General features: G+C 45.4%; 1 protein-coding gene across 1 annotated transcript in view; it reads right to left on the reverse strand.

Annotated features, from left to right (window-relative positions):
* Positions 1-27,280, reverse strand: part of LOC139391626 (CUB and Sushi multiple domains 2) — a 772,990-nt gene that overhangs the window by 35,167 nt on the left and 710,543 nt on the right. Inside the window, exons 56-60 of the mRNA XM_071139005.1 lie at positions 23,661-23,849; positions 15,130-15,303; positions 10,212-10,394; positions 5,410-5,586; positions 2,623-2,802 (exon numbers count right to left, since the gene is read on the reverse strand). Of these exons, the coding sequence (XP_070995106.1) occupies positions 2,623-2,802; positions 5,410-5,586; positions 10,212-10,394; positions 15,130-15,303; positions 23,661-23,849 (903 nt within the window). The remainder of the gene's footprint in view (positions 1-2,622; positions 2,803-5,409; positions 5,587-10,211; positions 10,395-15,129; positions 15,304-23,660; positions 23,850-27,280) is intronic.

A 27,280-nucleotide genomic window follows, 5' to 3' on the forward strand; every position in this document is an offset into this window, starting at 1 on the left:
CCCCTCCCCTCTGCTGTGAAGCCCCTCCCCTCTGCTATGAAGCCCCTCCCCTCTGCTATGAAGTCCCTCCCCTCGGCTATGAAGCCCCTCCCCTCGGCTATGAAGCCCCTCCCCTCTGCTGTGAAGCCCCTCCCCTCTGCTATGAAGCCCCTCCCCTCTGCCATGAAGCCCCTCCCCTCTGCTGTGAAGCCCCTACCCTCTGATGTGAAGCCCCTCCCCTCTGCTGTGAAGCCCCTCCCCTCTGATGTGAAGCCCCTCCCCTCTGCTGTGAAGCCCCTCCCCTCTGCTATGAAGCCCCTAAATAAGATCTGGAGAAACCAATTACCTTCAGAAGTCAAATAATTAGTTAAATAAAGTCCACATGTGTGCAATCTAGGTGTCACATGATCTCAGTATATATACACCTGTTCTGAAAAGGCCCCAGAGTCTGCAACAGCACTGAGCAAGCGGCACCATGGAGACCAAGGAGCTCTCCAAACAGGTCAGGGACAAAGTTGAGGAGAAGTACAGATCAGTGTTTATAAAAAAATATCTGAAACTTTGAACATCCCACGGAGCCATTATTAAAAAATGGAAAGAATATGGCACTACAACAAACCTGCCAAGAGAGGGCCGCCCACCAAAACTCACGGACCAGGCAAGGAGGCCATTAATCAGAGAGGCAACAAAGAGACCTAAGATAACACTGAAGGAGCTGCAAAGCTCCCCAGAAGATACTGGAGTATCTGTCCATAGGACCATTTTAAGCCGTACACTCCACAGAGTTGGGCTTTACGGAAGAGTGGCCATAAAAAAAGCCATTGCTTAAAGAAAAAAATAAGCAAACATGTTTTGTGTTCGCCAAAAGGCATGTGGGAGACTCCCCAGAAATATGGAAGAAGGTACCCTGGTGTGATGAGACTAAAATTGAGATTTTAGGCCATCAAGGAAAACGCAATGTTTGTAGCAAACCCAACACCCCTCATCACCCCGAGAACACCATCCCCACAGTGGAGCATGGTGGTGGCAGCATCATGCTGTGGGGATGTTTTTCATCGGCAGGGAATGGCCTAGGCAAAGCCCAGACCTCAATCCAATCGAGAATCTGTGGTATGACTTAAAGATTGCTGTACACGAGCAGAACCCATCCAACTTGAAGGAGCTGGAGCAGTTTTGCCTTGAAGAATGGACAAAAATCCCAGTGGCTAGATGTGCCAAGTTTATAGAGACATACCCCAAGAGACGCGAAGCTCAAGTTTACTGTTTGTTTGTCTTATTTCTTGATTGTTTCACATTAAAAAATTATTTTGCATCTTCAAAGGGGTAGGCATGGTAACGTAAATAAAATTATACAACCCCCCCCCCCCAAAAAAAAAAAATCTGTTTTAATTCCTGGTTGTAAGGCAACAAAAGAGGAAAACTGCCAAGAGGGTGTGAATAAGCCAGAGATAGTGTGTTAGAGACACGTGTTTCCCTCCAGATTACACTCATAAAGAATTAGAAAACAAATCAAACATTGATAATCTCTCATACCTGCGCAGAGCAGCAAGCAGAGCAGCAAGGTGCCATAGGAATGTTACTATGTTCTACATAGTAGAACCAGTGGAATACAACTTACATTGTTACAGCACTGTTTGTAGTCTGTAAAAACGTGAGTGTTGTGTTGTGTTGTGTTCGCTAATGTTTCCCTTGTTTATTTCCCTTTTGTTTATTGTCTATTCCGTTTGCTTTGGCAACGTAAACATGTGTTTCCCATGCCAATAAAGCCTTTTGAATTGATTTGAGAGTGAGAGCGAGAGAGAGAGAGAGGACAGACCGAGTGAGACAGAGAGAGAGAGAGAGAGAGAGAGAGAGAGAGAGAGAGAGAGAGAGAGAGAGAGGAGACAGACCGAGTGAGACAGACAGACAGAGAGAGAGAGAGAGGAGACAGACCGAGTGAGACAGAGACAGAGAGAGAGAGAGAGAGAGAGAGAGAGAGAGAGAGAGAGAGAGAGAGAGAGAGAGAGAGAGAGAGGAGACAGACAGAGTGAGACAGACAGACAGAGAGAGAGAGAGAGAGTGAGTGTGAGGCAGGGGGATACAGTGTTTGTTATTGAGAGAGAGATTGTACTAGAGTCTGTGTGTGTGAGTGTGTGTGTCTGTGCATATGTTTCCCACGACAATAAAGCCCTTTGAATTGATTTGAGAGTGAGAGTGAGAGAGAGAGAGGAGACAGACCGAGTGAGACAGAGACAGACAGAGACAGAGAGAGAGAGAGGAGACAGACCGAGTGAGCCAGAGACAGAGAGAGAGAGAGAGAGAGAGAGAGAGAGAGAGAGAGAGAGAGAGAGAGAGAGAGAGAGAGAGAGAGAGAGACAGACCGAGTGAGACAGACAGACAGAGAGAGAGAGAGAGTGAGTGTGAGGCAGGGGGCTACAGTGTTTGTTACTGAGAGAGAGATTGTGCTAGAGTCTGTGTGTGTGTGTGCGTGCGTGCGTGCGTGCGTGTGTGTGTGTGTGTGTGTGTACGTGTGTGTGTACATGTGTGTGTACGTGTGTGTGTGTGTGTGTGTGTGTGTGTGTGTGTGTGTGTGTGTGTGTGTGTGTGTGTGTGTGTGTGTGTGTGCATATGTTTTTCTGTGTGTTTGTGTGCGTGTGTCAGTACCTTTGCATTGTGGCTTGGTCCCGTTCCATGTGCGGTCCTTGGTGCAGACCAGGGTTGAAGCGCGGTCAGCGTCCATAGTGAAGCCTGGGGCACACTGGAAACTCACAGTGCTGTTGTAGGTGAATTCACTGCCCAGCCTCAAACCATTAGCTGGCACACCTGGGTCCCCACACATAATAACTGGAGGGAGGGAAGGGAGGGAGGAAGGAAGGAATGAAGGAAGGAAGGAAGGAAGGAAGGAAGGAAGGAAGGAAGGAAGGAAGGAAGGAAGGAAGGAAGGAAGGAAGGAAGGAAGGAAGGAAGGAAGGAAGGAGGGAGGGAGGGAGAGAGAGAGAGAGAGAGAGAGAAAGAGTCATTGAAACATCCCAATTATGTTCCCCAAGTCCACGCTGTATATAGATAATGTATATAGATAATGTATAGAATGTATATAGATTGTATATAGATAATGTATAGAATGTATATAGAATGTATATAGATCATGTATATAGGTCATGTATATAGATCATGTATATAGAGCATGTATATAGGTCATGTATATAGATCATGTATATAGATAATTCACTAGCTCATCATCCTGGAGGAAAGCTCTACGTTGATTTCCTTTGTATTTGGGAAGACATAGCACTTCAGATGCAATTATAGAGAGTAAACATATCGTCTAAATCCCACAAGATGAGGTCTGTAAGACTGGAATAGTTAATGAACTGTTATACGCTGTAGTCCCCAAAGCAACTAACATGTCAAACAAACTTACCAATCTAGACAAGCTACATGTCTCCCATGGCTTCACAGCCAATAAGCTGTTTGAAATATAAATCACACTTCCTAGACAGTACTTATTATAGCCTGTGGCTTCAAGTGGTCTTAGAGGGAAACAAACTCTGAGAAACAAACTTTCAATGGCATTGTAGTAGTACTGAGAGATTACTGTGAGATACTTCACCTTCCCTTCCCTATGGAGACGCAAGAGCCAGAATGTCTACCAGTGCCTGAGCCTCCTCTTCTAATACATACAAGCTGAGGAAACTGTTGCTCCAGGAGCCGTAATGGGACTCTGACTGTGCACTCTTCAATATCATTTACTCAACAAGCTTCCCGTGACTCAACAGACGTAACTTCTATAAGTCAGTATTCAGCTTGTTGTTGATACCAGGTGTATTGTTGTCAGTCATCAGCTTGTTGTTGATACCAGGTGTATTGTTGTCAGAAGTCAGTATTCAGCTTGTTGTTGGTACCAGGTGTATTGTGGTCAGAAGTCAGTATTCAGCTTGTTGTTGGTACCAGGTGTATTGTTGTCAGAAGTCAGTATTCAGCTTGTTGTTGGTACCAGGTGTATTGTTGTCAGTATTCAGCTTGTTGTTGGTACCAGGTGTATTGTTGTCAGAAGTCAGTATTCAGCTTGTTGTTGGTACCAGGTGTATTGTTGTCAGAAGTCAGTATTCAGCTTGTTGTTGATACCAGGTGTATTGTTGTCAGAAGTCAGCTTGTTGTTGGTACCAGGTGTATTGTTGTCAGAAGTCAGTATTCAGCGTGTTGTTGGTACCAGGTGTGTTGTTGTCAGAGGTCAAAACCCTTGTCTCTCAGTCTATCCCTGCAGGAGGCAGACCACTGTGTGAGACCAGGACATCTCTCAGTCTATCCCTGCAGGAGGCAGACCACTGTGTGAGACCAGGACATCTCTCAGTCTATCCCTGCAGGAGGCAGACCACTGTGTGAGACCAGGACATCTCTCAGTCTATCCCTGCAGGAGGCAGACCACTGTGTGAGACCAGGACATCTCTCAGTCTATCCCTGCAGGAGGCAGACCACTGTGTGAGACCAGGACATCTCTCAGTCTATCCCTGCAGGAGGCAGACCACTGTGTGAGACCAGGACATCTCTCAATCTATCCCTGCAGGAGGCTGACCACTGTGTGAGACCAGGACATCTCTCAGTCTATCCTTACAGGAGGCAGACCACTGTGTGAGACCAGGACATCTCTCAGTCTATCCCTGCAGGAGGCTGACCACTGTGTGAGACCAGGACATCTCTCAGTCTATCCCTGCAGGAGGCAGACCACTGTGTGAGACCAGGACATCTCTCAGTCTATCCCTGCAGGAGGCAGACCACTGTGTGAGACCAGGACATCTCTCAGTCTATCCCTGCAGGAGGCAGACCACTGTGTGAGACCAGGACATCTCTCAGTCTATCCTTACAGGAGGCAGACCACTGTGTGAGACCAGGACATCTCTCAGTCTATCCCTGCAGGAGGCTGACCACTGTGTGAGACCAGGACATCTCTCAGTCTATCCCTGCAGGAGGCTGACCACTGTGTGAGACCAGGACATCTCTCAGTCTATCCTTACAGGAGGCAGACCACTGTGTGAGACCAGGACATCTCTCAGTCTATCCCTGCAGGAGGCTGACCACTGTGTGAGACCAGGACATCTCTCAGTCTATCCCTGCAGGAGGCAGACCACTGTGTGAGACCAGGACATCTCTCAGTCTATCCCTGCAGGAGGCAGACCACTGTGTGAGACCAGGACATCTCTCAGTCTATCCCTGCAGGAGGCAGACCACTGTGTGAGACCAGGACATCTCCACTTTGAGTCGTCTTGAAATCTTAGATTTCTGATAAGCCAAACATTTTGAGAATATATCAGAAATTGACTAATTCAATAAATACCAAAAACGAGACCTTTAAAAGGACGAGGGGAGTATCACTGCCATCCGTTGCATTAGCAAGCACAGTTAATATGGAGTATACCAGGGTGTCAACTGTGTGTTTTTAGTTTCTCTCTGTACCCGTGCACTCAGGCATGCTGCCGGTCCAGCTCCCGTTAACCGTGCAGTGGCGTGTGAGCAGTCCGTTGGAGTAGTAACCGTCTCGACAGGTGTAGGTGATGGAGCGGGAAAACACCAGGCCATCATGAGACAGGATCTGAGAGTTACGGGGTGTTCCTGGGTTCCCACAGGAGATCACTGAGAGAGGGAGAGGGAGAGAGATGGGGAGGAGGAAATAGGTAAGGAGGGAAGGAGGGAGAGAGAGAGAAGTGTTAATGCAATACATATTAAGAATAGGACTTAGGCAAAGTGATCCCCCACTCCCTCTCTCTCCCCTTCCCTCTCTTGCTTTCTCTCTCCCCTTCCCTCCCTCTTCTCTCTCTCTCTCTCTCTCTCTCTCTCTCTCTCTCTCTCTCTCTCTCTCTCTCTCTCTCTCTCTCTCTCTCTCTCTCTCTCTCTCTCTCTCTCTCTCTCTCTCTCTCTCTCTCTCTCTCTCTCTCTCTCTCTCTCTCTCTCTCTCTCTCTCTCTCTTTCTCTCTCTCTCTCTCTCTCTCTCCCCCCTGTCACCCCCTTCCCTCTCTCTCTCTCCCCTTCCCTCTCTTGCTTTCTCTCACCCCTTCCCTCTCTCCCTCTTCTCTCTCTCTCTCCCCCTTCCCTCCCTCTCCCCCTTCCCTCTCTCTCTCCCCCTTCCCCCTGTCACCCTCTTCCCTCCCTCTCTCCCTTCACTCCCTCTCCCCCTTCCCTCTCCCCCTTCCCTCCCTCTCTCCCCCTTCCCCCCTCTCCCCCTTCCCTCCCTCTATCCTTCCCTCTTCTCTCTCTCTCTCCCCCTCCCCCCTCTCCCCCCTTCCCTCTCTCTCCCCCCTTCCCCCTCTCTCTCCCCCTCTATCCCTTTCCTCCCCTTCCCCTTCCCTCTCTCTCTCTCCCTTCCCTCTCTCTCCCCCTTACCTCTCTCTCCCCTTCCCTCTCTCCCCCTCCCTCTCTCCCTCTCCCTCTCTCTCCCCTTCCCTCTCTCTCCCTTTCCCTCTCTCTCTCCGCCTTCCCTCTCTCTCTCCCCTTCCCCCTCTCTCTGCCCTTCCCTCCCTCTCTCTGCCCTTCCCTCCCTCTCTCCCCCTTCCCTTTCTCACCCCTTCCATCTCTCCCATCGCTCTCTCCCCCTTCCCTCTCTCTCTCCCCCCAATCTAATTCCTGTGGTTTCTCTCCCCCTTCCCTCTCTCTCTCTCTAATTCCTAGGTCTGTGGTCTTTTGACCAGTGGAGGATGATGTGTATGTTCATTACTGTCTCCTTATCCTCCTCCTTCCTGCTCCAGGCCCAACGGCCCATGGGCCATTGCACCACAGCACTCTCAGTGTGTGTGTGTGTGTGTGTATGTGTGTGTGTGTGTGGGCAAGCAATGGCCCCTCTATAATGACCAGCTGTGACTGGGCCTTGATGTCTTTGCCAACCATGAACAGGTGGCCACCCCTCAGGCACCACACAAAGAGAGAGAATGAGGGATGGAGGGAGAGAGAGATAGAGAGGGGGAGTAAGACAGCTCTCTCTCCCTCTCGAACTGTATGTAGAAAATGTCTGTAGAACTGCCCTAGAGCTGTCTGTCTCAAGCATCGTCTGTAGAACTGTCTGTCTGACTATCTGTCTGTAAAACTATCTTCTATCTATCATACAATCTGTATGAAGGTCTGTATGACAGTCTGTATGACAATCTGTATGAAGGTCTGTATGACAGTCTGTATGACAATCTGTATGAAGGTCTGTATGACAGTCTGTATGTAGCACTGTATGACAATCTGTATGAAGGTCTGTATGACAGTCTGTATGTAGCACTGTCTGACAATCTCTTTGAAGGTCTGTATGACAGTCTGTATGAAAATCTGTATTACAATTGGTATGACAGTCTGTATGACAATCTGTACGACAATCTGTACGACAGTCTATATGTAGCACAGTCTGACACTCTATATGAAGGTCTGTATGACAGTCTGTATGACAGTCTGTATGAAAATCTGTATTACAATTGGTATGACAGTCTGTATGACAATCTGTACGACAATCTGTACGACAGTCTATATGTAGCACAGTCTGACACTCTATATGAAGATCTGTACGACAGTCTATATGTAGCACAGTCTGACACTCTATATGAAGGTCTGTATGACAGTCTGTAGACAATCTGACAGTCTGTAGACAATCTGTAGTCTGTATGAAGGTATGTATGACAGTCTGTATGAAGGTCTGTATGCCCGTCTGTATGACAATCTGTATGAAGGTCTGTATGACAGTCTGTATGACAATATGTACAACAATCTGTATGACAGTCTATATGTAGCACAGTCTGACACTCTATATGAAGGTCTGTATGACAGTCTGTATGACAGTCTGTATGAAAATCTGTATTACAATTGGTATGACAGACAGTCTGTATGACAGTCTGTATGACAATCTGTATGACAGTTGGTATGGCAGTCTGTATGACAGTCTGTATGACAGTCTGTATTACAATCTGTATGACAGTCTGTACGACAATCTGTACGACAGTCTGTATGACAATATGTATGAAGGTCTGTATGACAGTCTGTATGAAGGTCTGTATGCCCGTCTGCATGACAATCTGTATGAAGGTCTGTATGACAGTCTGTATGACAATCTGTACAACAATCTGTATGACAGTCTGTATGACAGTCTGTATGACAATCTGTATCACAGTCTGTATGACAATCTGTATGACAGTCTGCATGACAGTCTGTATGACAGTCTGTATGACAATCTGTATGAAGGTCTGTATGACAGTCTGTATGACAATCTGTATGAAGGTCTGTATGCCAGTCTGTATGACAATCTGTATGACAGTCTGTATGACAATCTGTACAACAATCTGTATGAAGGTCTGTATGACAGTCTGTATGTAGCACTGTCTGACAATCTCTATGAAGGTCTGTATGACAGTCTGTATGACAGTCTGTATGAAAATCTGTATTACAATTGGTATGACAGTCTGTATGACAGTCTGTACGACAGTCTGTACGACAATCTGTATGACAGTCGGTATGACAGTCTGTATAAACATTTTGTATGTAGTACTGTCTGTATGACAATCTGTATGACTGTCTGTATGACAATCTGTATGACAGTCTGTATCACAATCTGTATGACAATCTGTATGACAATCTGTATATAGCACTGTCTGTATGACAATCTGTATGACAGTCTGTATGACAATCTGTGTGATAGTCTGTATGACAATCTGTATGATAGTCTGTTTTACAGTCTGTTTAACAATCTGTATGACAGTCTGTATGTAGCACTGTATGTATGACATTCTGTTTGAGAATCTGTATGATAGTCTGTATGACAATCTGTTTGACAGTGTGTTTGAGAATCTCTATGATAGTCTGTATGACAGTCTGTTTGACAGTGTGTTTGACAATCTGTATGACAGTCTGTATGACAATCTGTATGACAGTCTGTATGACAGTCTGTATGTAGCACTGTCTGACAGTCTGTATGACAGTCTGTATGACAATCTGTATGATAGTCTGTATGAAATTCTGTTAGACAGTCTGTTTGACAATCTATATGACAATCTGTATGTAGCACTGTCTGTATGGCCATCTGTTTGGCAATATCTCCCCCTCCTCTGTCTCTCTCGCCCCTCCTCTGTCTCTCTCCCCTCTCCTCTGTCTCTCTCCCCCCCTCCTCTGTCTCTCTCTCCCCCTCTTCTGTCTCTCTCCGCCCCTCCTCTGTCTCTCTCCGCCCCTCTTCTGTCTCTCTCCCCCCTCCTCTGTCTCTCTCCGCCCCTCCTCTGTCTCTCTCCGCCCCTCCTCTGTCTCTCTCCCCCCTCCTCTGTCTCTCTCCCCCCTCCTCTGTCTCTCTCTCCCTCCTCTGTCTCTCTCCCCCCTCCTCTGTCTCTCTCCGCCCCTCCTCTGTCTCTCTCCCCCTCCTCTGTCTTGCTCCCCTCCTCCTCTGTCTCTCTCGCCCCTCCTCTGTCTCTCTCCGCCCCTCTGTCTCTCTCCGCCCCTCCTCTGTCTCTCTCCGCCCCTCCTCTGTCTCTCTCCGCCCCTCCTCTGTCTCTCTCCGCCCCTCTGTCTCTCTCCGCCCCTCCTCTGTCTCTCTCCGCCCCTCCTCTGTCTCTCTCCCCCCTCCTCTGTCTCTCTCCCCCCTCCTCTGTCTCTGCTAAATTGAGAAGAAATAGCAAGGGCATTTATCTCAACCCTTCCGGATAGACAGAATTGAGAAGAAATTGAAATGGATTGGATCCCATTGCTACATTTTATTGGTCAGAGAGACAGGAAACTGAGTGGTAACAGAGTGTGATGTTATTAAAGAGGCTAACCACTAGTGGATTTCTATGTGTTAAGGTGGCAGAGAGACAGGCAGGCAGGCAGACAGACAGAGAGACAGAGAGACAGGCAGAGAGACATACAGACAGACAGACAGACAGACAGACAGACAGACAGACAGACAGACAGACAGGCAGACAGGCAGAGAGACAGACAGAGAGACAGACAGAGAGACAGACAGAGAGGCAGAGAGACAGGCAAGCAGGCAGGCAGTCAGGCAGACAGTCAGGCAGGCAGTCAGGCAGACAGTCAGGCAGGCAGTCAGGCAGGCAGGCAGGCAGTCAGGCAGGCAGGCAGGCAGGCAGGCATATGGTTGAGAGACACTACTGTGGTTTAGCACTGTGTGTGTTGTATTCTTCTTCAGAATGTGTGTGTGTGTGTGCGCATATGTTGTGTTTATGTTCAGAATGTGTGTGTGTGTGTGTTGTGTTCTAGTTCAGATCGTGTGTGTGTTCTGCTTGTAAATATGTGTGTGTCCTGCATCCTACCATGGCACTCTGGCTGTGTGCCCACCCAGGTGCTGTTAGGTTGGCATGTTCTCTCTGAGGAACCTCGTAGGACATATCCCTGTTCACAACTGAACCCCACCACACTGCCCACTGAGAAGTCTTCTCCGAGTCTGATACCGTGGCCTGGGATACCTGGATCCCCACACAGACCAGACGACTCTCCTGGAGAAAGAGGGGCGGAAAGAGAGAAAACACATATATATATATAGCTTTTAATTAAACCTGTATTTAACTAAGCAAGTCAGTTAAGAACATTAAGAACAAATTCTTGAAGGGTTAACTGCTTTGTTCAGGGGCAGAACGACAGAGTTTGACCATGTCAGCTCGGGGATTCGATCCAGCAATCTGTCAGTTACTGTCACTACAATATATATATAAATAAATATAGAAAATGCTTTTAAAGAAGATTAAGCATAATCGTCTTGAAAAAAGGTCATAAAATAAAGAAATGGCGCCCGGAAGAGTCTCATGACGTCATTTGGTTATAATTGACATTTTCAAATAATTTCTCTCTCGCTCTCCTGGTTCGTCCTTCTGACCTCAGAACCTTAATGTAACAGATCCCTGACTGTTTGTAGACATTTCCTTTTCAGTCACATGACCTAGTGGCCACATGGGTGGACTGTTACTATTGAAATGTTTCATCATTTCATAATAATAAACGTTATTTAGAAGGGAAAAAAAGCAGCTGAAAATCTGGTGTTTCTACGTCAAACAGGGTTGTTGTTATATTTTCATGTTCTGTGATGTATATATAAAGTGTAATATTGGGATGCAAACTCAAAATGTAATACATTTCAACCCTATATCTGACATGGTACAGGTGGTGGTCTATATCTGACATGGTACAGGTGGTGGTCTATATCTGACATGGTACAGGTGGTGGTCTATATCTGACATGGTACAGGTGGTGGTCTATATCTGACATGGTACAGGTGGTGGTCTATATCTGACATGGTACAGGTGGTGGTCTATATCTGACATGGTACAGGTGGTCTATATCTGACATGGTACAGGGGGTGGTCTATATCTGACATGGTACAGGTGGTGGTCTATATCTGACATGGTAAAGGTGGTCTATATCTGACATGGTACAGGTGGTGGTCTATATCTGACATGGTAAAGGTGGTCTATATCTGACATGGTACAGGTGGTCTATATCTGACATGGTAAAGGTAGTCTATATCTGACATGGTACAGGTGGTCTATATCTGACATGGTACAGGTGGTCTATATCTGACATGGTACAGGTGGTGGTCTATATCTGACGTGGTACAGGTGGTCTATATCTGACATGGTAGAGGTGGTCTATATCTGACATGGTACAGGTGGTCTATATCTGACATGGTACAGGTGGTGGTCTATATCTGACATGGTACAGGTGGTCTATATCTGACATGGTACAGGTGGTGGTCTATATCTGACATGGTACAGGTCGTGGTCTATATCTGACATGGTACAGGTGGTCTATATCTGACATGGTACAGGTGGTCTATATCTGACATGGTAAAGGTGGTCTATATCTGACATGGTACAGGTGGTCTATATCTGACATGGTACAGGTGGTGGTCTATATCTGACATGGTAAAGGTGGTCTATATCTGACATGGTAGAGGTGGTCTATATCTGACATGGTACAGGTGGTCTATATCTGACATGGTACAGGTGGTGGTCTATATCTGACATGGTACAGGTGGTCTATATCTGACATGGTACAGGTGGTGGTCTATATCTGACATGGTACAGGTCGTGGTCTATATCTGACATGGTACAGGTGGTCTATATCTGACATGGTACAGGTGGTCTATATCTGACATGGTAAAGGTGGTCTATATCTGACATGGTACAGGTGGTCTATATCTGACATGGTACAGGTGGTCTATATCTGACATGGTACAGGTGGTGGTCTATATCTGACATGGTAAAGGTGGTCTATATCTGACATGGTACAGGTGGTCTATATCTGACATGGTAAAGGTAGTCTATATCTGACATGGTACAGGTGGTCTATATCTGACATGGTACAGGTGGTCTATATCTGACATGGTACAGGTGGTGGTCTATATCTGACGTGGTACAGGTGGTCTATATCTGACATGGTACAGGTGGTCTATATCTGACATGGTACAGGTGGTCTATATCTGACATGGTAAAGGTGGTCTATATCTGACATGGTACAGGTGATCTATATCTGACATGGTACAGGTGGTCTATATCTGACATGGTACAGGTAGGTGGTGGTCTATATCTGACATGGTACAGGTGGTGGTCTATATCTGACATGGTACAGGTGGTCTATATCTGACATGGTACAGGTGGTGGCCTTTATCTGACATGGTACAGGTGGCCTATATCTGACATGGTACAGGTGGTGGTCTATATCTGACAAGATACAGGTGGTGTATATCTGACATGGTACAGGTGGTCTATATCTGACATGGTACAGGTGGTCTATGTCTGACATGGTACAGGGGGTGGTCTATATCTGATCAGGTGTCTTCTTTGTTTAAGCCCATAGCCATGTGTGTGAGGTGGATACTTTAGTTTCAAAGTAGATTTGTTTAAGACTACCCAGAAACACTCGGTGTGACCCTGATTTAGCCCTCTGTAGTGAAAGGTTAAACCAGATTAAACAGCATTTATGTCCTCTATATACTTCATAGTGTTGTCCTGTTTCCCAGTCCCCAAGTCAAAAGGAATTTAGTGGTTTTTACCTCAGAAAGAGGTGTTTGTGTGTGTGTGTGTGTGTGTGTGTTTACCTCAGAAAGAGGTGTTTGTGTGTGTGTGTGTGTGTGTGTGTGTGTGTGTGTGTGTGTGTGTGTGTGTGTGTGTGTGTGTGTGTTTACCTCAGAAAGAGGTGTTTGTGTGTGTGTGTTTACCTCAGAAAGATATGTTTGTGTGTGTGTGTGTGTGTGTTTACCTCAGAAAGAGGTGTTTGTGGTTGTGTGTGTTTACCTCAGAAAGATATGTTTGTGTGTGTGTGTGTTTACCTCAGAAAGAGGTGTTTGTGTGTGTGTGTGTGTGTGTGTGTGTGTGTGTGTGTGTGTGTTTACCTCAGAAATATATTTGTGTGTGTGTGTGTGTGTGTTTACCTCAGAAAGAGGTGTTTGTGTGTGTGTGTGTTTACCTCAGAAAGAGGTGTTTGTGGTTGTGTGTGTTTACCTCAGAAAGAGGTGTTTGTGGTTGTGTGTGTTTACCTCAGAAAGATATGTTTGTGTGTGTGTGTGTGTTTACCTCAGAAAGAGGTGTTTGTGGTTGTGTGTGTTTACCTCAGAAAGATATGCTTGTGGTTGTTTACCTCATAAAGATATGTTTGGGTGTGTGTGTGTTTACCTCAGAAAGAGGTGTTTGTGGTTGTGTGTGTTTACCTCAGAAAGAGGTTGATTCTGTATAAAAATATGTTTTATGGTCCAAGAAGAGAGAGCCAGCAATCTACACGATATATGAATGCCATAAAACTGTCAGGCCGGATTTCACTGGAGAGAGAGAGAGGAAGGCAAAGGGACAGGGGGAATGTCTTCATGAAAAAGAACAATGCTTTCTAACCTGTGTGTGTGTGTGTGTGTGTGTGTGTGTGTGTGTGTGTGTGTGTGTGTGTGTGTGTGTGTGTGTGTGTGTGTGTGTGTGTGTCTTTATCCACGTGTATCTGTGTGTTTGTGTGTGAGACATCTCCTCACATAGACAGCTCTGAGGCCCACACATCTCCTCATATAGACAGCTCTGAGGCCCACACATCTCCTCATATAGACAGCTCTGAGGCCCACACATCTCATATAGACAGCTCTGAGGCCCACACATCTCCTCATTTAGACAGCTCTGAGGCCCACACATCTCCTCATATAGACAGCTCTGAGGCCCACACATCTCATATAGACAGCTCTGAGGCCCACACATCTCATATAGACAGCTCTGAGACCCACACATCTCATATAGACAGCTCTGAGGCCCACACATCTCCTCAGATAGACAGCTCTGAGGCCCACACATCTCCTCAGATAGACAGCTCTGAGGCCCACACATCTCCTCAGATAGACAGCTCTGAGGCCCACACATCTCCTCAGATAGACAGCTCTGAGGCCCACACATCTCCTCATATAGACAGCTCTGAGGACCACACATCTCCTCATATAGACAGCTCTGAGGACCACACATCTCCTCATATAGACAGCTCTGAGGACCACACATCTCCTCAGATAGACAGCTCTGAGGACCACAGAGAGCTCTGTCACTAACCCTGCACTGAGCTCACGTCTCCACCAAGACATTTTATAGGCGTTTTATTCATGTGTTTTACCACAAGATCAAAGTCCAGACTTCAAAAGGGCTGTAATGTCAACGTAAATGAAGAGGACACCTCAGATTCCCAAGAGGAGCACTGTGATCGTCACTTGATCTATCCTCTACTATATTCAGGTATTACTATCAGAACTACTGTAACTACTCACAAATCAGCTCCCATTCCAGACACTTCAGCCTCCCATACTGTGTGGTGTGTGTGGTGTGTGGTGTGGTGTATGTGGTGTGTGTGGTGTGTGGTGTGGTGTGTGTGGTGTGTGTGGTGTGTGGTATGGTGTATGTGGTGTGTGTGATGTGGTGTGGTGTAGTGGGGTGTGGTGTGTGGTGTGGTGTGTGTGGTGTGGTGTGTGTGTGTGTGTGTGTGTGTGTGTGTGTGTGTTGTGGTGTGGTGTAGTGGGGTGTGTGGTGTGTGTGTGTGTGTGTGGTGTGGTGTGGTGTGTTTGGTGTGGTGCATGTGGTGGGGTGTGTGTGGTTTGGTGTGTGGTGTGTGTGTGTGTGTGGTTGTGGTGTGGTGTAGTGGGGTGTGTGTGTGGTGTGGTGTAGTGGGGTGTGTGTGTGGTGTGGTGGGGTGTGTGTAGTGGGGTGTGTGTGTGTTCCGTACCAGAGCAGTGTGGTAACGAGCCGCTCCACTGTCCACCCAGCTGACACGTGCGTGTTGTGTTACCGATCACCGTCCTCTGTCCAATGCAGCTGAACCGAATCACCGAACCCACCGTCCGACGGTCACCGGAGATCTGGGCGTACGGGGGCATGCTGGGACGGTCGCACAACACCACTAACCAATCACAGGAGAGGAGAGAGAGAAATGGACCAATCAGAAGAGAACATAGAAAGAACCTGACCAATTTTACTTGTTCAATTTTACCGGAGATATAGCAACAGTACTAACCTGTACTTCCTGAACAGGCCTAGTAAATATACCTGGTTGACCTGTACTTCCTGAACAGGCCTAGTAAATATACCTGGTTGACCTGTACTTCCTGAACTAGCCCAGTAAATATACCTGGTTGACCTTTACTTCCTGAACAAGCCCAGTAAATATACCTGGTTGACCTGTACTTCCTGAACAAGCCTAGTAAATATACCTGGTTGGCCTGTACTTCCTGAACAGGCCCAGTAAATACACCTGGTTGACCTGTACTTCCTGAACAGGCCTAGTAAATATACCTGGTTGACCTGTACTTCCTGAACAGGCCTAGTAAATATACCTGGTTGACCTGTACTTCCTGAACAGGCCCAGTAAATACACCTGGTTGACCTGTACTTCCTGAACAGGCCTAGTAAATATACCTGGTTGACCTATACTTCCTGAACAAGCCTATTAAATATACCTGGTTGACCTGTACTTCCTGAACAGGCCCAGTAAATATACCTGGTTGGCCTGTACTTCCTGAACAGGCCCAGTAAATATACCTGGTTGACCTGTACTTCCTGAACTGGCCAAGTAAATATACCTGGTTGACCTGTACTTCCTGAACAAGCCTAGTAAATATACCTGGTTGACCTGTACTTCCTGAACAGGCCTAGTAAATATACCTGGTTGACCTGTACTTCCTGAACAGGCCTAGTAAATATACCTGGTTGACCTGTACTTCCTGAACAAGCCTATTAAATATACCTGGTTGACCTGTACTTCCTGAACAGGCCTAGTAAATATACCTGGTTGACCTGTACTTCCTGAACAAGCCTATTAAATATACCTGGTTGACCTGTACTTCCTGAACAGGCCCAGTAAATATACCTGGATGGCCTGTACTTCCTGAACAGGCCCAGTAAATACACCTGGTTGACCTGTACTTCCTGAACAGGCCTAGTAAATATACCTGGTTGACCTGTACTTCCTGAACAGGCCTAGTAAATATACCTGGTTGACCTGTACTTCCTGAACAGGCCTAGTAAATATACCTGGTTGACCTGTACTTCCTGAACTAGCCCAGTAAATATACCTGGTTGACCTTTACTTCCTGAACAAGCCCAGTAAATATACCTGGTTGACCTTTACTTCCTGAACAAGCCCAGTAAATATACCTGGTTGACCTGTACTTCCTGAACAGGCCTAGTAAATATACCTGGTTGGCCTGTACTTCCTGAACAAGCCCAGTAAATATACCTGGTTGACCTGTACTTCCTGAACAGGCCTAGTAAATATACCTGGTTGACCTGTACTTCCTGAACTAGCCCAGTAAATATACCTGGTTGACCTTTACTTCCTGAACAGGCCTAGTAAATATACCTGGTTGGCCTCTACTTCCTGAACAAGCCCAGTAAATATACCTGGTTGACCTGTACTTCCTGAACAGGCCTAGTAAATATACCTGGTTGACCTGTACTTCCTGAACAGGCCCAGTAAATACACCTGGTTGACCTGTACTTCCTGAACAAGCCTATTAAATATACCTGGTTGACCTGTACTTCCTGAACAGGCCCAGTAAATATACCTGGATGGCCTGTACTTCCTGAACAGGCCCAGTAAATACACCTGGTTGACCTGTACTTCCTGAACAGGCCTAGTAAATATACCTGGTTGACCTGTACTTCCTGAACAGGCCTAGTAAATATACCTGGTTGACCTGTACTTCCTGAACAGGCCTAGTAAATATACCTGGTTGACCTGTACTTCCTGAACTAGCCCAGTAAATATACCTGGTTGACCTTTACTTCCTGAACAAGCCCAGTAAATATACCTGGTTGACCTTTACTTCCTGAACAAGCCCAGTAAATATACCTGGTTGACCTGTACTTCCTGAACTAGCCCAGTAAATATACCTGGTTGACCTTTACTTCCTGAACAGGCCTAGTAAATATACCTGGTTGGCCTCTACTTCCTGAACAAGCCCAGTAAATATACCTGGTTGACCTGTACTTCCTGAACAGGCCTAGTAAATATACCTGGTTGACCTGTACTTCCTGAACAGGCCCAGTAAATACACCTGGTTGACCTGTACTTCCTGAACAAGCCTATTAAATATACCTGGTTGACCTGTACTTCCTGAACAGGCCCAGTAAATATACCTGGATGGCCTGTACTTCCTGAACAGGCCCAGTAAATACACCTGGTTGACCTGTACTTCCTGAACAGGCCTAGTAAATATACCTGGTTGACCTGTACTTCCTGAACAGGCCTAGTAAATATACCTGGTTGACCTGTACTTCCTGAACAGGCCTAGTAAATATACCTGGTTGACCTGTACTTCCTGAACTAGCCCAGTAAATATACCTGGTTGACCTTTACTTCCTGAACAAGCCCAGTAAATATACCTGGTTGACCTTTACTTCCTGAACAAGCCCAGTAAATATACCTGGTTGACCTGTACTTCCTGAACAGGCCTAGTAAATATACCTGGTTGGCCTGTACTTCCTGAACAAGCCCAGTAAATATACCTGGTTGACCTGTACTTCCTGAACAGGCCTAGTAAATATACCTGGTTGACCTGTACTTCCTGAACTAGCCCAGTAAATATACCTGGTTGACCTTTACTTCCTGAACAGGCCTAGTAAATATACCTGGTTGGCCTCTACTTCCTGAACAAGCCCAGTAAATATACCTGGTTGACCTGTACTTCCTGAACAGGCCTAGTAAATATACCTGGTTGACCTGTACTTCCTGAACAGGCCCAGTAAATACACCTGGTTGACCTGTACTTCCTGAACAGGCCTAGTAAATATACCTGGTTGACCTGTACTTCCTGAACAGGCCCAGTAAATATACCTGGTTGACCTGTACTTCCTGAACAGGCCTAGTAAATATACCTGGTTGGCCTGTACTTCCTGAACAAGCCCAGTAAATATACCTGGTTGACCTGTACTTCCTGAACAGGCCTAGTAAATATACCTGGTTGACCTGTACTTCCTGAACTAGCCCAGTAAATATACCTGGTTGACCTTTACTTCCTGAACAGGCCTAGTAAATATACCTGGTTGGCCTCTACTTCCTGAACAAGCCCAGTAAATATACCTGGTTGACCTGTACTTCCTGAACAGGCCTAGTAAATATACCTGGTTGACCTGTACTTCCTGAACAGGCCCAGTAAATATACCTGGTTGACCTGTACTTCCTGAACAAGCCTATTAAATATACCTGGTTGACCTGTACTTCCTGAACAGGCCCAGTAAATATACCTGGATGGCCTGTACTTCCTGAACAGGCCCAGTAAATACACCTGGTTGACCTGTACTTCCTGAACAGGCCTAGTAAATATACCAGGTTGACCTGTACTTCCTGAACAGGCCTAGTAAATATACCTGGTTGACCTGTACTTCCTGAACAGGCCTAGTAAATATACCTGGTTGACCTGTACTTCCTGAACTAGCCCAGTAAATATACCTGGTTGACCTTTACTTCCTGAACAAGCCCAGTAAATATACCTGGTTGACCTTTACTTCCTGAACAAGCCCAGTAAATATACCTGGTTGACCTGTACTTCCTGAACAGGCCTAGTAAATATACCTGGTTGGCCTGTACTTCCTGAACAAGCCCAGTAAATATACCTGGTTGACCTGTACTTCCTGAACAGGCCTAGTAAATATACCTGGTTGACCTGTACTTCCTGAACTAGCCCAGTAAATATACCTGGTTGACCTTTACTTCCTGAACAGGCCTAGTAAATATAACTGGTTGGCCTCTACTTCCTGAACAAGCCCAGTAAATATACCTGGTTGACCTGTACTTCCTGAACAGGCCTAGTAAATATACCTGGTTGACCTGTACTTCCTGAACAGGCCCAGTAAATACACCTGGTTGACCTGTACTTCCTGAACAGGCCCAGTAAATACACCTGGTTGACCTGTACTTCCTGAACAGGCCCAGTAAATATACCTGGTTGACCTGTACTTCCTGAACAGGCCCAGTAAATACACCTGGTTGACCTGTACTTCCTGAACAGGCCCAATAAATACACCTGGTTGACCTGTATGTAATTACCAGAACCCTCTTCCTACAGTTCTCCTGAAGTAAGGCCTTCTGGGAAAGAAAATCAAACAGTGTCTGTGCAGCCCTTACAGGTGGGGAACATACTGGTGCTAGAATCACATGGTGGGTGTGAGTTAAAATCACATACTGGTGCTAGAATCACATGGTGGGTGTGAGTTAGAATCACATACTGGTGCTAGAATCACATGGTGGGTGTGAGTTAGAATCACATGGTGGGTGTGAGTTAGAATCACATGGTGGGTGTGAGTTAATATCACATGGTGGGTGTGAGTTAATATCACATGGTGGGTGTGAGTTAATATCACATACTGGTGCTAGAATCACATGGTGGGTGTGTGTTAATATCACATGGTGGGTGTGAGTTAATATCACATGGTGGGTGTGAGTTAATATCACATGGTGGGTGTGAGTTAATATCACATACTGGTGCTAGAATCCCATGGTGGGTGTGAGTTAATATCACATACTGGTGCTAGAATCACATGGTGGGTGCTAGAATCACATGGTGGGTGCTAGAATCACATGGTGGGTGTGAGTTAAAATCACATGGTGGGTGTGAGTTAATATCACATGGTGGGTGTGAGTTAATATCACATGGTGGGTGTGAGTTAATATCACATGGTGGGTGTGAGTTAATATCACATACTGGTGCTAGAATCACATGGTGGGTTTGAGTTAAAATCACATGGTGGGTGTGAGTTAATATCACATGGTGGGTGTGAGTTAATATCACATGGTGGGTGTGAGTTAATATCACATACTGGTGCTAGAATCACATGGTGGGTGTGAGTTAATATCACATGGTGGGTGTGAGTTAATATCACATGGTGGGTGTGAGTTAATATCACATGGTGTGTGCTAGAATCACATGGTGGGTGTGAGTTAAAATCACATGGTGGGTGCTAGAATCACATGGTGGGTGTGAGTTAAAATCACATGGTGGGTGTGAGTTAATATCACATACTGGTGCTAGAATCACATGGTGGGTGTGAGTTAATATCACATACTGGTGCTAGAATCCCATGGTGGGTGTGAGTTAAAATCACATGGTGGGTGTGAGTTAAAATCACATGGTGGGTGTGAGTTAATATCACATGGTGGGTGTGAGTTAAAATCACATGGTGGGTGTGAGTTAAAATCACATGGTGGGTGTGAGTTAAAATCACATGGTGGGTGCTAGAATCACATGGTGGGTGTGAGTTAATATCACATGGTGGGTGCTAGAATCCCATGGTGGGTGTGTGTTAAAATCACATGGTGGGTGTGAGTTAAAATCACATGGTGGGTGTGAGTTAAAATCACATGGTGGGTGTGAGTTAATATCACATGGTGGGTGTGAGTTAAAATCACATGGTGGGTGTGAGTTAATATCACATGGTGGGTGTGAGTTAAAATCACATGGTGGGTGTGAGTTAAAATCACATGGTGGGTGTGAGTTAAAATCACATACTGGTGCTAGAATCACATGGTGGGTGTGAGTTAATATCACATACTGGTGCTAGAATCACATGGTGGGTGTGAGTTAATATCACATGGTGGGTGTGAGTTAATATCACATGGTGGGTGTGAGTTAAAATCACATGGTGGGTGTGAGTTAAAATCACATGGTGGGTGTGAGTTAAAATCACATGGTGGGTGTTAAAATCACATGGTGGGTGTGAGTTAAAATCACATGGTGGGTGTGAGTTAATATCACATACTGGTGCTAGAATCACATGGTGGGTGTGAGTTAATATCACATGGTGGGTGCTAGAATCACATGGTGGGTGTGAGTTAAAATCACATGGTGGGTGCTAGAATCACATGGTGGGTGTGAGTTAAAATCACATACTGGTGCTAGAATCACATGGTGGGTGCTAGAATCACATGGTGGGTGCTAGAATCACATGGTGGGTGTGAGTTAAAATCACATGGTGGGTGTGAGTTAAAATCACATGGTGGGTGTGAGTTAAAATCACATGGTGGGTGTGAGTTAAAATCACATGGTGGGTGTGTGTTAAAATCACATGGTGGGTGTGAGTTAAAATCACATGGTGGGTGTGAGTTAATATCACATGGTGGGTGTGTGTTAATATCACATGGTGGGTGTGAGTTAATATCCCATGGTGGGTGTGTGTTAATATCACATACTGGTGCTAGAATCACATGGTGGGTGTGAGTTAATATCACATACTGGTGCTAGAATCCCATGGTGGGTGTGAGTTAATATCACATGGTGGGTGTGAGTTAATATCACATACTGGTGCTAGAATCCCATGGTGGGTGTGAGTTAAAATCACATGGTGGGTGTGAGTTAATATCACATGGTGGGTGTGAGTTAAAATCACATGGTGGGTGTGTGTTAAAATCACATGGTGGGTGTGAGTTAAAATCACATGGTGGGTGTGAGTTAAAATCACATGGTGGGTGTGAGTTAAAATCACATGGTGGGTGCTAGAATCACATGGTGGGTGTGTGTTAAAATCCCATGGTGGGTGCTAGAATCACATGGTGGGTGTGTGTTAATATCACATGGTGGGTGTGTGTTAAAATCACATGGTGGGTGTGTGTTAAAATCACATGGTGGGTGTGTGTTAAAATCACATGGTGGGTGTGTGTTAAAATCACATGGTGGGTGTGAGTTAAAATCACATGGTGGGTGTGAGTTAAAATCACATGGTGGGTGTGTGTGTGTGTGTGTGTTAAAATCACATGGTGTGTGTGTGTGTGTGTGTGTGTGTGTGTTAAAGTCACATGGTGTGTGTGTGTTAAAATCACATGGTGTGTGTGAGTTAAAATCACATGGTGTGTGTGTGTGTGTGTTAAAATCACATGGTGGGTGTGAGTTAAAATCACATGGTGTGTGTGTGTCTTAAAATCACATGGTGTGTGTGTGTTAAAATCACATGGTGTGTGTGTGTTAAAATCACATGGTGTGTGTGTGTTAAAATCACATGGTGTGTGTGTGTGTGTGTGTTAAAATCACATGGTGTGTGTGTGTGTGTGTTAAAATCACATGGTGTGTGTGTTAAAATCACATGGTGTGTGTGTGTGTGTGTGTTAATATCACATGGTGTGTGTGTGTTAATATCACATGGTGTGTGTGTGTGTGTGTGTGTGTTAAAATCACATGGTGTGTGTGTGTGTGTGTGTGTGTGTGTTAAAGTCACATGGTGTGTGTGTGTTAAAATCACATGGTGTGTGTGTGTGAGAACCTGTTGCGACTCTAGGGGCAGTATTTTCATTTTTGGAAAAAAAACGTTCACGTTTTAAACAGGATATTTTGACAGGACAAGATTCTAGAATATGCATATAATTGCGTTCCAATGAGTCCCTATTGAGCTGTGAATGTCCTATCAACAAGCTTATGTTTTCTACGTATTCCCCAAGATGTCTACAGCATTGTGACGTAGTTTTATGCATTTCTGTTGAAGAATAGCCGTAGGCGGCTACATTACGTAAGTGGTCACCTGATGACTCCCAGGGTGACTCTCGCGTAAAATACAGAGGTAGCCATTACTACAATCGGTCCTACTGAAAAACGAATTGTCCCAACGGATATATTATAGAATAGATATTAGAAAAACACCTTGAGGATTGATTATAAACAACGTTTGCCATGTTTCTGTCGATATTATGGAGCTAATTTGGAATATTTTTCGCCGTTTTCGTGACTGCAATTTCCGGGCGATTTCTCAGCCAAACGTGAAGAACAAACGGAGCTATTTCACCCACAAAAATAATATTTTGGGAAAAAATGAACTTTGGCTATCTACCTGGGAGTCTCGTGAGTGAAAACATCCGAAGCTCATCAAAGGTAGACGATTTAATTTGATTGCTTTTCTGATTTCCGTGACCAAGTTACCTGGTGCTAGCTGGACAAAATGCTATGCTAGGCTATCGATAAACTTACACAAATGCTTGTCTTGCTTTGGCTGTAAAGCATATTTTGAAAATCTGAGATGACAGGGTGATTAACAAAAGGCTAAGCTGTGTCTCAATATATTTCATTTGTGATTTTCATGAATAGGAAGATTTTCTAGGGATATTTATGTCCGTTGCGTTATGCTAATTAGTTTCAGGCAATGATTATGCTCCCCGCATGCGGGATGGGGAGTCAGTAGAGGCTTTGATATCCCATGGTGTGTGTGTGTTAAAATCACATGGTGTGTGTGTGTGTGTGTGTGTGTTAAAATCACATGGTGTGTGTGTCTGGTACTCACACAGACACTTGGGCAGTGTTCTATCCCAGGTGCCGTCTCCCTGGCAGGACAGAGTGCTGGTTCCCAGTAGGTAGTAACCAGGGTTACATTGGTAGGACACGGCGGTCTGGAAGCTGTAACGACCAGGTCCTTCAGACATCACCTGTCTGACGCTGTCCTCCACATGACCTGGCTCTGTGCAGTTAACAACTAGAGGACAGAGGGAGGAAGAGGGGAAGGGGTCAAATTAGTAGCGCATTAAGAAGAGCTGATGTGTGTGTGTGTGTGTGTGTGTTTACAAGCAGGAGCACACACACACACACACTTGAACATAGAGTACATACTGTACACATGCAGACACATTTCCATATCTCGAACATTGAATATGGTGTATAACATGCTGTTATGTAGTGTCATGACGTTGGCCTGTGGGTTTATGAACCCCCCCCCCCCCCCCCCCACACACATAAATACCTTTCTCCCTTCCCTCTCTCTCTTGACTCTACAGAGGGACTCTTGAATAGCCTTTGTTAAACAGAGAGTCTGGGAACATCAAACAAGTGGAGGGAAAGGAACCATATTTCGGTAATAGAACCAGTTGAAAATATGCGTTGCTACTTAACGAATACGATGTCAGTTCGGTTGTTATCTGAGACATTATGACTGATGACAGGACCCACATAAACTGTATCTGGGATTGTCTACACATTATAGTTATCAGATTCACATGGAATTGTTGTGCAATTCAAATGTTTAAATATACAATTATTGGTGAAAAGATTAAATGTAATTTTAGCTTCAAAATGAGAGATTTGGGTTTTCATAAGGTTAGGGCTCTGCTCAATCAGTGGCCCACCCCTATGAAGGGACATTGGCTATAAACTATGAAACACACCCTTCTTCCTCCACTATATAAAGCCTTGACAAAAATGTAACCTTCTGTTCCAAGGACGTGAGGACGACGGTCCGATGTCAGAAGGATTCAGATAATAACTACAGAACGAAGCCAACCACAGCGTGAGCTTTGGTTGCGAATGGTATGGACTTTGAACTCGTATTCGCTACAGAAGTGATACCTCCTAGCCCTTTAGTTAGCAGCGTCCGCTGTAAACGTGGGCTAGGTGAGGACAGACAGAGTATCCCGTCTACCACCCAACGACGACACTACAATGTTTCCCGTTCACCACCAGAGACACTCTTCAAAGGACAAAGGACTCTGTTGGGCAACACGGCCATCCATCTACCACCAACCTACCGAAGCGCAGCTCAGAGTAAATATTTATTGCATTTTCCTTTTCCAAATGGGAGAGGTGATTTAGAATGCATAAGATTCTGTATTTACAATAGAGTAGCTGCCTACGGCCCGATAGAGACACCGCTTCTCCCTTTGTTCCTCAGTCTTCCCGCTCTTTCACTCAAACCCAGCCCCCTTTTCTTTGTGTAACCAGCTGTCATATCTGCTCCGTCCGCTAGGGACTGTTTCCTTTATGATGTCATTTGTAATCAAGGTATGTTTCATTCTGTGTAGATGTAATTCTGTGTGATTAGTTAGGTATTTAGTAAATAAATAATTTAACCCAATTTTGTATTGCTGATTCAACTTGTTGACCAGGGTTCGTGAAGATAACCAAAAATTATACGATGTTCAGATGAGACTGAATTAAGATGACTATTAATATTGACTGCTATTGATGTAAAATATTACTAGGTCTTTAAGAGTTTATTCGGAAGATAACAGCTCTATAAGCATTATTTCGTGGTGCCCCGACTCTCTAGTTAATTACATTTATTTTATAGAATAGCATGTCATATCACTTAATCCGGCATAGCCAAAGACACGACAGTAGCAAGTGCATCTGTGTTCAAGTTGTATTTCTGTGTTACTATCACTTCCTCTACCCACACATTCTTTCCCCAAACCACCCACACATTCTTTCCCCAAACCACACACCCATTCTTCCCCCAAACCACCCACCCATTCTTCCCCCAAATCACCCACCCATTCTGCCCCCAAACCACCCACACATTCTTCCCCCAATTTATCCACCCATTCTTCCCCCAAACCAACATTCTTCCCCCAAACCACCCACAGATTCATTCATCCATCCACCCATCCACTCATCAATCAAAATATCAAACCATCCACCCATTTACCCACCCACCCATCCACTCATCCATCCATCCACTCATCCATCCCATCATCCATCCATCCACTCATCCATCCATCCATTCACTTGTCCGTCCGTCCACCATCCATCCACCCACTCATCCATCCACCCACTCATCCATCCATCCACTCATCCATCCACCCATCCAGCCAGCTGAACTATAACACAGGAAACAAACTGTGGGTTCATTAGAAGGCTGCTACCTGCTGCCACCTGTAGAGCTGGGAGAAGATGATGGAGAGAAGGAGGAAGGGAAGGAGGGAGAGAGTGATGGATGGAGGGAACACAGGACTGCTTGGAATGACAGACACTGGGAGGGATGTGGGGAGGATAGACAGAGAGGAGACAGAGAGACAGAGGCAGAGGTAGCACGGTAGAGACAGAGACAGATAGACAGATAGACAGATAGAGACAGACAGAGGTAGAGACAGACAGAAGTAGAGACAGAGACAGACAGAGGTAGAGACAGAGGCGGATAGATGTAGAGACAGAGGTAGAGAGAGACAGAAGTAGAGACAGACAGAAGTAGAGGCAGGGACAGATACAGAGGTAGCACGGTAGAGACAGATAGAGACAGACTCTCTCTATGTTTCTCTCTCTCTGTTTCTCTCTCTCTCTGTGTCTCTCTGTGTCTCTCTCTCTCTCTCTCTCTCTCTGTGTCTCTCTCTCTCTGTGTCTCTCTCTCTCTGTCTCTCTCTCGCACTCTCTCTCTCTCTCTCTCTCTCTCTCTCTCTCGCTGATTCTCTCTCTCTCTGTCTCAGACTCTCTCTCTCTTCCACGCTAGCAACCCGGCCAAAACTGCTTCATCATCCTCAATTACCGCAACATTAAATCATCCACAAATAGCTGGTATAATATACTAATAATATATTCCTTTATGAATAATGCTGACCTTTAGAGCACACAATTTACAACCTGAGGTGGTAATCATCATTTATATACTCTATACTTCTCACGGTTTAGCATAATATAGCATAAGGGTTCTGATTAGGCTTCACATTGACTACATATTGTCTTGGGGGTATCCTAAGAACAGTGGGCTGGAGCAACGTTGATATTTTCTTTAACTTATGCGGGTCTCCTGAGCACACAGGAATAAAGAGAGAAAAGCAAAACAGGAAAATGGCACGTTAGAGAGAGAGAGAGACAGAGAAAGAGAGAGGGAGAAAGAGGGAGAGACAGAGACAGAGATAGAGACAGAGATAAAGACAGAGACAGAGATAGAGACAGAGAGAGAGAGAGGCATCTCTCCACAACGTTTCCCACCTAGCTAATGTGTGAAAGTGTGATTTTCCCTGTTCTCTTTTTCACACAGGCACATACACGTACGTTATCCTTTTTGGATAAAACTAAATATATTCACATATCACCAAATAACTGATTTGCAATGCAGGTCTACAGTAGCCTCAACAGAACTCTATAGGTGCTATTACACCATGGTGTAATTATGACAACTTCCGGAGGATGTCCTCC

This window comes from Oncorhynchus clarkii, chromosome 32, assembly GCF_045791955.1.
Source record: "Oncorhynchus clarkii lewisi isolate Uvic-CL-2024 chromosome 32, UVic_Ocla_1.0, whole genome shotgun sequence".
In the NCBI taxonomy this organism is placed as follows: Eukaryota; Metazoa; Chordata; class Actinopteri; order Salmoniformes; family Salmonidae; genus Oncorhynchus; species Oncorhynchus clarkii.